The sequence below is a fragment of the Microcebus murinus genome, chromosome 2 (assembly GCF_040939455.1).
Source record: "Microcebus murinus isolate Inina chromosome 2, M.murinus_Inina_mat1.0, whole genome shotgun sequence".
Classification (NCBI taxonomy): domain Eukaryota; kingdom Metazoa; phylum Chordata; class Mammalia; order Primates; family Cheirogaleidae; genus Microcebus; species Microcebus murinus.
In genome coordinates, this window is record NC_134105.1 from 493,573 (window position 1) to 504,448 (window position 10,876).

At 54.4% G+C, this 10,876-nt stretch overlaps 1 protein-coding gene across 1 annotated transcript; it reads right to left on the reverse strand.

Annotated features, from left to right (window-relative positions):
* Positions 1-4,347: 4,347 nt before the first annotated feature.
* Positions 4,348-10,517, reverse strand: C2H1orf174 (chromosome 2 C1orf174 homolog). The gene is made up of 4 exons (XM_012775775.3): positions 10,379-10,517; positions 7,358-7,471; positions 5,939-6,400; positions 4,348-4,917 (listed from the first exon to the last, which is right to left on the reverse strand). Exons 1-4 carry the CDS (start codon positions 10,391-10,393, stop codon positions 4,807-4,809), a joined length of 702 nt encoding a protein of 233 aa, XP_012631229.2. The 5' UTR covers positions 10,394-10,517; the 3' UTR covers positions 4,348-4,806.
* Positions 10,518-10,876: the final 359 nt, after the last annotated feature.

Genomic DNA, 10,876 nt, shown 5'->3' on the forward strand with positions numbered 1-10,876 from the left:
CACTTCTAGTTCTCTTCTGTTTCCACCACACCTGCGGCGACCTCTCCACTGGCGTCTTGCACCCCTCAAGGTCATCCGTGAGGGCTGGGATGAACCTCCAAGTTCCTGTTAATGTTGATACTTTGACCTTCCTCCATGAGTCAATGGCATCTAGAATGGCGAATCTTTTCCTGGTTATCAATTTACTTTGCCCAGATCCACCAGAGGAATATTACGTATGGCAGTTACAGCCTTACGACATGTATTTCTGAAATGAGAAGACTTGCAAGCTGAAGTTACGCCTTAATCCATGGGCTGCAGCACGGATGCTCTGTTGGCAGCCTTGAAAACAACATTCATCTCCTTGTCCATCTCCATCAGAGCTCCTGGGTGACCAGGTACATTGTCAATAAAGGACTCTTTTTCTGATCAGTAGGTCTCAAAAGTGGGCTTAAAACATTCAGTAAACAGATGTGCAGTCATCCAGGCTTTGTTGTCCCGTTTCTAGAGCACAGGCAGAGTAGATTTAGCATGACTCTTAAGGGCCCTAGGATTTTCAGAATGGCAAATGACACTGGCTTCAGCTTAAAGTCACCAGCTGCATTAGCTCCTAACAAGAGAGTCACAGCCTGTCCTTTCAAACTTTGAAGCCGGGCACTGACTTCTCCTCTCTAGCTATGGAAGTCCTAGGTCATATCTTCCAGTAGAGGCTGGTTCGTCTACACTGGAAATGTGATGTTTAGTGTGGCCGCCTTCACCAGTGCTCCCAGCAGGGTCTCCTGGATGCCTTGCTGTGGCGGCTGCGTGAGCACCTGCTGCTCCACCTTGCGCTTTTACAGTACGGAGACGGCGTCTTTCCTTAGACCTCAGGAAGCTCTGCTAGATTCCAACTTTCCTTCTGCAGCGTCCTGACCTCTCTGAGCTTTCACAGAATTGAAGGGAGTGCGGGCCTCGCTCTGGATTAGGTTTGGCTTAAGGGAATGCTGTGGCTGGTTTGATCTTCTATCCAGACTAGTAAGACTTTCTCCGTATCAGCAATAAAGCTGTCTTGCTTTCTTACCATCAGTGTGTTCATGGAGTAGCACTCTTAATTTCTTTCAAGAACTTTTCCTCTGCATTCACAACTTGGCTATTTGACACAAGAGGCCTGGCCTGGCTGTGACATGCCTTCCTCACTAAGCTTAGTCCTCTCTAGCTTTTGATTTAAAAGTGAGACGTGCAGCTCTTCCTCTCACTCGAACACTTAGAGGCCATTATAGGGTCGTCAACCAGCTTAATTTCAATACTGTCAGGGAATAGGAAGGCTGGGCGGGGGTGGGGGGGAATGGCAGGTCAGTGGAGCAGTCAGAACACACACATTTACCAATCAAGTTCACTGTCCTCTATGGGCAGGATCTGTAGTACCCCAAAACAACTACAATAGTAACATCAAAGATCACTGATCACAGGTCATCATAACATAGACAATAATGGAAAAGTTTGACATACTGTGAGAATTACCAGAATGTGACCCAGAGACACGGAGTGAACACACATCACAGGAAGACGGCATTGGCAGACTTGCTAGAGGCCGGGCTGTCACAACCTTCAGTTTGTGACACACGCATCTGCCAAGCAGGATAAAGAGAAAGCAGTAAAAGGAGGCCCGTCTGCAATTCCAAAGGGCGGGAAGCCACTGGGTGTAGGGAGGGGCCTGACTCATGTTTTAAACCCGTCCCAGTCCAAAGAAAGGCCTGGGTTCAGGACAGCTCGACTCCTCCTCGGGGAACCTTGGAGCACTGGGAGTAGCTGCCTGGGGGGCTTCTGTCTGCCCAGGCTGTGAGCCCCTGAGGTCCTCCTGTGGGTGGGTGGGTGGTCCATGCCTACGAGGCTGACCCCAGTGACACCCAGGACACCGAGGCTTGCCGGAGCTTCCCTGCTGGCTCCTGTCCTCTCAGGGAGAGCGAAGCAGGTCCCCATGGACTGCACCGGGAGGTGACATCAGGAAGCAGCGCCCTGGACTCCGCCCCCTGCCGTCCTTCCCATCGCTGACGTCCGCCTGCACCCTTTGCTGTGATAGACCGTGTTCTGGGTCCTGTGACTTCCCCTGTGAATCGCTGAGCCTGAGGCTGGTCTTGGGGTCCCAACATGGCACACATGAGGAGAAAAATACAGTTTATTCTGGTTGTCAGTTTTGTAGGAATATGTTTCACGAGGCAAGGAATACTTACGGGATGAGTCTACTAATAGTCTTTTATACTGCTCAAGCCCTCGTATGTAATTTTATAACATTAAAAATTGTTCCTAAAAATTCAGGTTTGTAGCACGACCTGGCCTCCTACATCAGCAAGCTGGGCCAGGTGCTCACTTTACCTGCCGGCAGACACCTAGGCGGGGCATCTGCTGGAGAACTCACAATTAGTGTCATTTGACGATGCATTTTAAAATGCTTTTTGAAATCTCATTTTGTCCCCAGCGCTTAATCTCCCTTGTCTTGTATTTCTAGCCCTAAAGTCCTCCCGAGAGGGCCCCACACTGAGGCGCTGTCTTCTGTCGTGCGTTCTGCATCTGTGGGCACACGGTGGCCTCTGCTCTCGGTCCCTGCACTGCCCCGTCCCCTCGCACTCCACAGGGCTTTCAAGATGCCACCTCCTCTGTGCCATTTCCTACACAGGACACCTGTGTTTTCTTACAACACTTCACTCTCCTTTGACAATGACCTTCAGGGATTTAGATCCACCGTCTCTGCCACCTGCTCAACACCTGGGAGATGCCACGTGGAGTTTTTGGTACTCCAAGAAAATTCTCCAAATTGCTGCATGAAATGATACATCTTTGACTTCACAAGCCACTGAGGCCACAGGCACCTAAGGAAAGGGAGGGCCCGGCCTCATTTTAAGCTGCACCGCCAGTTGGAAAGGGAACAGCAGTGCACTTTGGGCCCTTCGAAAGACTGGCTTTAAAGAGTCCAGGCAGATGAGGAAGATGTTTCCACCTGAGAATGTTCATCATTGCAGGTCACAAACTGCAAGTGGGCCAGTGCTCACGCCTGTAATCCCAGCACTCTGGGAGGCCGAGGCGGGAGGATTGCTTGAGGTCAGGAGTTCGAGACCAGCCTGAGCAAGAGCGAGACCCCGTCTCTACTAAAAATAGAAAGAAATTAGCCGGACAACTAAGAATATACAGAAAAAATTAGCCGGGCATGGTGGCGCATGCCTGTAGTCCCAGTTACTCGGGAGGCTGAGACAGAACTGCTTGAGCCCAGGAGTGTGAGGTTGCTGTGAGCTAGGCTGACACCACGGCACTCACTCTAGCCTGGGCAAAAGAGTGAGACTCTGTCTCAAAAAAAAAAAAAAAAGCAACAACAACTGGGGAATGAAGAGGGGCAGCCTCAGTTTCCCTTTTGCAGTCTGCGGGGGCGGCGACACTGCCTTGCTCCCGCAGGGCACGGGTGCAGGACGGTGCAGCTCACTCAGGTGGGAGTGACAGGGTCCCCACGCTGGAGGCGGCCCCGCCACCGCCGAGACAGGTGCTGTTATTAGCAGCCATGCCCGCAGCAACCTCGAGTTGTGAATCACTTCCCCTGGCTATCGTAAAGTGACTTGACAAGCAGCATTTTCAAATTATAGTTCATGCATCAATAAATCACAGAGACATTCACAGCAGGTGAAGGTCACGGCTGCTGAGGGAAGGATCACACTGGAAGCAGAGAGTGACTGCCGGGGGAAACTGCTTCCAGAGAGGGCAGTTTTTGGAAAGGGAGCAGAAAGATTCCTCACAGGGCAACTACATTTTGCTCCTAATTTATCTGTTGTGTAAAACACTCCCTGTACTTCAACGGACATTTTCACAGAGCTGAATCTAGCTGCTGCTGTGACTAAACCAGGAGCGCACAGTGGCCCCCAACGGAAGGCTCTCTTGCTCACCCATGAAAAGTCCAGGGTCCTCTGCATCTCAGGCAGCTTTTCCTCCTTGTCCTCGGCCACCCAGGGACCTAGGCTCTCTCCTCCCGGGTGCCCCGCCCGGCCTCTGCGTGCAACGGCGGCAGGAAGAGGCAGTGGACGGAGCACCCCCAAACGGCTCCTCGTCACGGGGTGCTCCTCAATGCATGCGGGCTGGGCCAGTCCCTGTGGGGCAGCGCGGCGCTGGGACCTCTGCAGCCAGGAGGCGCAGGGCCCCCACCACCGGCCTCCACCACACAAGGCCACACAAGAGAAGGGCGGGGCCCTGCCCCAAGGGCGACTCCTGCCTCTCCCGCTGGGGATGCGCCCAGAGGGGGCCCCGCCTTGCCAGAGCACTTAAGACTGGGAAGAGACTCGCGTGCACACTGCTGGGCTCGCGCACACCCCCGACAGGAGCACAGCTCTCGGACGTGAGACTCCCTCAAAATATTTTCAAAATATATTTTATTTCTTTCCCGTATGTATTTTGCAGAATCTCCAAGGTAAACATTAGCTTCGTATACAGAAATAAGGAGAGTTCTTTAAGAACTGGCAATGAATTAATCACAATGATCAAATTTTGATAATGGAAGATAACCGTGCGTGTCATCAAAGCTAATGAGCCGAAGCGAAGGGTTGTCTCCACAAAAGCCGCGCTGAACCCCAAGCCCCTCAGCCGGCGCGCCATGTCACGCGTGCACGCGCGTAAGAAAGGACACGGCACAGACGGCGCTTTGCCCTCTCCACGACTTTAGTGCACGGGCTGGTGCCTGGCGCTGACGGCCAGGTGTGCAGTGATTAGGACACATTCTCTCGGGGACACATTTTCTATAAATCTCGTAACGTGCTGCGCTGCCAGGCTGCCGACCGCACGGGACATGAGGACGCCGACCTCTGCATTTGTTCTCTACATTTCTGCATCATCGTCATCGTCATCATCATCTTTGGCTCTGAAATGCATTTTTCTGAATTCTCTTCTGCTCATTGAAGGGCAAGACGGAGACACGGGCGGCAGGTCCTTGGGGGGAGAAAACACGGGCTCCAGTCACAGCTGCACCGAGTGGCGCCTGCGATCGCAAGTCGCCCCGTCGTCAGCCCTGGCCTTGCCCGAGTCCCTGCACTCGAGTCCAGACGGGAGCTTCCTCCCCGCTGGCTTGGCCAGGTGAGGAGGAGGAAGGGGTGGGTTTGCAGCCACATCTGCAGCAGTGGCAGCGCGGGCTCGACATCCGAAACCCACACACCCCACGGCACAGAAACACACCTGGGCTGTGTGGGGGTGGAGGCCCCGCCCACAGAAACACACCTGGGCTGTGTGGGGGTGGAGGCCCCGCCCACAGAAACACACCTGGGCTGTGTGTGGGTGGAGGCCCCGCCCACAGAAACACACCTGGGCTGTGTGTGGGTGGAGGCCCCGCCCACAGAAACACACCTGGGCTGTGTGTGGGTGGAGGCCCCGCCCACAGAAACACACCTGGGCTGTGTGGGGGTGGAGGCCCCACCCACAGAAACACACCTGGGCTGTGTGTGGGTGGAGGCCCCGCCCACAGAAACACACCTGGGCTGTGTGTGGGTGGAGGCCCCGCCCACAGAAACACACCTGGGCTGTGTGGGGGTGGAGGCCCCACCCACAGAAACACACCTGGGCTGTGTGTGGGTGGAGGCCCCGCCCACAGAAACACACCTGGGCTGTGTGTGGGTGGAGGCCCCGCCCACAGAAACACACCTGGGCTATGTGGGGGTGGAGGCCCCGCCCACAGAAACACACCTGGGCTGTGTGGGGGTGGAGGCCCCACCCACAGAAACACACCTGGGCTGTGTGGGGGTGGAGGCCCCGCCCCCCGGGCCTTTCCCAGTGCCTGAGATTCTCAGCTTGGGAGAGGAGGGAGTGCCCCAAGCAGCAAATGTTTCATCTCCTCCTCTTGGGCTAAAATCACTAGCTTACATTTAATTTTGTGTCTCGGCACTATTTACATGCAGCGGGCTGGGAGCAGGCGGCGTGCTGCCCGGGCACCACGCGAGGAGGCCGGCGCCACGCTTACCTGCATGAGCTCGACGTTCCCGAAGAACCGGCTCACTGGCATCGGCTGGCTGCTGTCGTCGTCCAGGAAGACGCTGCCGTCCATCTGGAGCAGCGGCGCCCGCGCTCCCTCTCGCCCCTCGGAACCGCTGCCGGGTTCCTCTGCCCCTGAGTCGGCGCCGGGTTTTGGGGCGGCCGGGCCGTCTTCGGTCTCTGCCGGGCAGGCGTCACTCGCGACAACGCAGCGGCCCAGCGGGGGACCCGCGGCCTCGGGTGGCGTGGACACGCCGGCCTCGCTGCCCGGAAGCAAGGCGCCGTCTTCGGCAAACGCCGTTTCGCAGCCGGCCTCGGGGGCCGCTTTTGGCAGAGCAGCACTGTCACTTTTAGGGACGAGTTTCTGTAATTCTGCCTTTACAAGATGACCTTTGTCACACTTGAACTTCTTGGAAGTCCGCCTGTCTGTGGCTCTGTGTGATGAGGAGGTCTGCCGAGAAAGAAGAGCGTAAGGGAGAACAGACACAGCCAGCAAGGGAAGGCCTCATCCCAGGGCGTTTCTTCTCACGCCCGAGCTGATGGAAGCCCTGTAACCACAACTGCAGCAGATCTCACCGTTCCCCCCCACGGGACGGAATCCAGAGTGACGGCTGGGAACGGGTCTAGACACACCCAGCCTCACTCCCACGCGTCCAGTTTTTCCAGGGGTGTGATGTTTCCTGAGGCTAATTCGGAAGCGTGTGTTTATGTGCTGTAAATGACAGTAAAATGACCCAGCTTTCCTCCATTCCTCTTGGACCGTGAGCTCCAGGATGGCAGGGGCTTTGCTTTTTTATTCGCTGAACAGTGCCTGGCATGCAGTAGGTGTTCAGCAAGTACTTGTTAATTCACTGCAACAGAATCCTGCCGAGCCTCTCAACTAGGAGCGAGAGACACTGCGCCAGGTGCCCGTGTCCGGCCAGGTCCCCGCCCCAAGCCGCGGGCTGAACGAGCAGGTCTGCTGTGCCAGCGAGGCACGGAACTAAGGCCCTGGAAAGGACGCTGCATGCCGTGGAGTGGGCGGCGGGAAGAGGTCCCTTTCCCAGCCCTGCTTACCTTTCTGGCGGAGCCGTTAGGGCTGAGGCAGAGAGCCATGCCCAACATCACTTCACAGACTGCCTGCCGGCGGAAGGACCGCAGGGCGCCACCCGAGCCTGGGTCTCTAAGGCACATACCCCCCCCAACCCCCGCCCCCGGGCGAACGCTAGGACGGCAGCCCCTCACTTGGCCGTGGGCCTTTCTCTGCGAGAATCACAGCACCGTCACCTTTCCATCTGAAATGGTCTCCCTCTGGCAGGCAGGCCACATTTGGTGTCTCTCTCATGCAACGTGTCCTGCGGTGACGACTTTGCATAAAAGCAGACCCCTGAGCCGGGCCCCTGGCGTTCCCCGTGGGAACGAGGCTCACCAGACATGCTGTCTTGGCCGACGTGGAGCCAGCGGCGTCCTGGGCGGAGGCCAACCCGGCGGCTGTGCAGCTCCGGGCTCTCAGGCGCGCTGAAGATCGCACTCCCCCTGTGAGCTTGTCCAGAAAACGCTCCGAGTGAAAACACGCACGCGCACATGGACATTTCCCAACTAAAGAGAACCTAGACGACCCCATCCCCCATGTTGTACCACCTTCGTGGAAGGACGCCTGAGGCCTGAACGTGCAGACGCAAACACAACTGCCTGGGCTCACGGGACAGGAGCTACTCTTCCCGTGACCTTGGAGCTTTGGGACGGTGTGTCCCCCATATCGTGGGCGTTTCTAGGAACCACCAAGTTCCTAGAATTCAAGTCTAAGTGGAGTCTGTGATGAGGTTCCAACAAAAAAGTATGAAGCGCACAAGGAAACATGGAACTTGACCCTGGAATAAAAGCAGGTGGCAGAAGCTGCCTGTGAGAGTGATCAGATGTTGGACTTCTCAGAAAAAGACTTCACGGTAGCCGTTATGAGCAAGTGGAGGAGTGAAGGGGACAATGCGTAAACAAAGAAAGATATGACAATGCTGCACCAAAGAGACTATCAATAAAGAGACAGAGATTATTAAAAAAAAACAAAAAACCAACAACAACAAAACCACATGAGCATTCTGGAGTTGAGAAGTGAAATAACTGGAACGTAAAGATTTACGGGAAGGCTCAGTAGCAGACATGAACTGGAAGGAAGCAGGAGCAAACCCGAGGCTAAGTCCACAGACCACGCAAGCTCAAGGACAGAGAGTGAAGGATGAAGAAAAATGAAGAAAGCTTTGGAGTCACCATTAAGAGCACCAACACACGTGCACTGGAAACAACAAAGAAAGGAGAGAGAAAGAAACAGGAAAAATACTCAGAGAAATGATGGCTGAAAACATCCCAAATTTATTGAAAAACAATAGCCTATATACATTTAGGAATCGTAATGAACTGAATTACAAGTAGGATAAATGCAAAGAGATCCACAGACAGACACATCATTGTAAAAATTCTGAAAGCCAAAGATAAGGACAAACTCTTGAAAGCTTAAAGAGTAAAATGATTCCTAACTTAGGAGAGAACTTCAGTAAATGAACCACTCACTGACTTTTCAGCAGAAACCAAAGGAGGCCACAACACGGTGAGAATATTCAGTATCCAAAAAAACAATCTGTTAACCAAGAAACCTATATGCAGCAAAGCTATCCTTCAAAACTGAAGGCAAAATAAAGACATTTCCAGATAAACAAAACCAAGAGAATGTGTTGCCAGCAGACTCACCTTATAAAAAATGCTAAAGGAAGTTAGTTAGGCTGAGAGTGAGTGACCCTAGACAGTAATTCAAAACCACACAAAAAACCAGAAAGGACTAGAAAGGGTAATTATGTTCTCTTAAAAGATAGTTTAAATGCATCAGCTTCTCTTTTCTTAACTGATTTAAAAATCAATTGTAGGCTGGGGCGTGGTGGCTCACACTTGTAATTCTAGCACTCTGGGAGGCCGAGGTGGGAGGATTGCTTGAGCTCAGGAGACCAGCCTGAGCAAGAGGAAGACCCCATCTCTACTAAAAACAGAAAAATTAGGGCGTGGTGGCGTGTGCCTATAGTCCCAGCTACTTGGGAGGTTGAGGCGGGAGGGTCGCTTGAGTCCAGGAGCTATGCTGATGCCACTGCATTCTAGACGAGGAGACATAGATTCTGTCTCAAAAAAAAAAAAGAAAAAGCAGTTGTATACAATAATACATATATGATAGAAATACACTATATTTGCAATAACAAAACAAAGAAGGAGCGTGGGAGCAAAGCCATCTTGGGCTAAGGCAACGACTGCAGATGGTAAAGTAATAATGTTAACATTGTATCACTGAGTTTGTAACATTAACAGATGTATAGATACAACAAAGTATCACAAAAAGTGGATAAAGGGAAAACAAACATATAAGAGTAACATTTCTTTATCTCACTGGAATTAACTGGAACAAATCTGAAGCTGATTAAGATGCATATGGTAAAATACAGAGCAACCACTGGGGACAAAAGCAAAAAATATAGCGAAAGAAAACCAACTTAAAATGCTACATTAGGAAATACTTGTGCAAAATAAAATATTCACTTTAATCCAGTTAAGAGAGGAATAGGGGAACAAAAAAGATTTGTATAAAGAAAACAAAAAGTAAAATGACATGTAAATCTCATTACTGTATATTAATGACACTACGTGTGAACGGGCTAAACAATTCAATCAAAATCAAAATCAGCCTGGATTTTGGAAAGATCCAGGTGTCTACAGGAGACACACCGGGTTCAGAGACAGAAACGTGCAAGAAGTCGGAACTCACAAGGGGTCACTCCAGTCCGAGAAACCAGGAGAGCCCAGGCATAGCTCTGAGCCCCCCAGAGGGCCAGGGTCAGGTCCCCTGTGCAGAGACCCCTCTCTCCCTAAGCCTCGTCCCCACCAGTGACCCTCACCACGTGCCCCGCACTGGCACCCCATCAACCCCCACCACCCTCTGGGGTGGACCCCTCATCGCCCCATTTTCTTGCACATGGCAACTGAGGCCATGCTGAGGGCCTGGCAGGTGACCTCCCCTGGGGCGCAGTAGCACCCATGTGGCCTCCCCCTAGGGGTCAGCCGCACCCAGCACTACCCAAGCTGACTAGCTCAGGGAGACTAGGAGCCCCTTCCTCCTGGGGGTGTTGTCTGGCCTGCAGCCCCTCCCCTGGGGGTGCGGTCTGAGGCTCCTCTTTTGGGCATGGCCTGGAGCCCCTCCTCCTGGGGGCGTGACCTGGAGTGCCCGCCTCCTGGGGGCGTGTCCTGCAGCCGCCCCGCCCCACGGGGCGTGTCCTGCAGCCCCCACTCGCCGGGCGAGGCCGAGGCGGAGGCGGCCTCTCGGCCCGAGGCGTCCCGGGGCCTTCTGAGTTCCCCAGACAGCGGGCGACCCGGAGACCCGCTTGGCCCGGCGCAGCCCCGGCCGGCCAGGGGCTCTCACCTTCCGGCTCCTCATGAGTGTGCGCGGGCCGCCGCAGCCAAGCCCCGCGCCCCGGCCCAGCTTCCCCGGAGCCGCACCAGACACCCCTCGCCCCGCGTCGCCGCGGCGTCTGACGTCAGCAGACAGCCGGCCAATCACGGCCCGGGCTCCCTGGGCATGTGACCCAACAAAGCTGACTCTTCACGTAAACGGGCGGGAGGGCGGTTCAGAGAACTTGGGCCGCGGCCGGCCATGTTGGTGAGGGGCGCACCCCTCGGTGCGTCTGTGTCCGGCATATTTGAGAAGGGCGGGCGGCCATGTTTGCGTGAGGCCCTCTGTTCGTTGCCCGTGTCCGCTATGTTTGAGAGGGGCGGGCGGCGACATTCGTGAGGGGCTCTCCCCATCGGTGCACCTGTGTCCGGCACGTTTGCGAGCGGCGGGCGGCCATGTTTAACAGGGCCCCTCCCCCCCCGTTAGTGCACTTGTGTCCATCATCTTTGAGAGGGGCACGCAGCAACA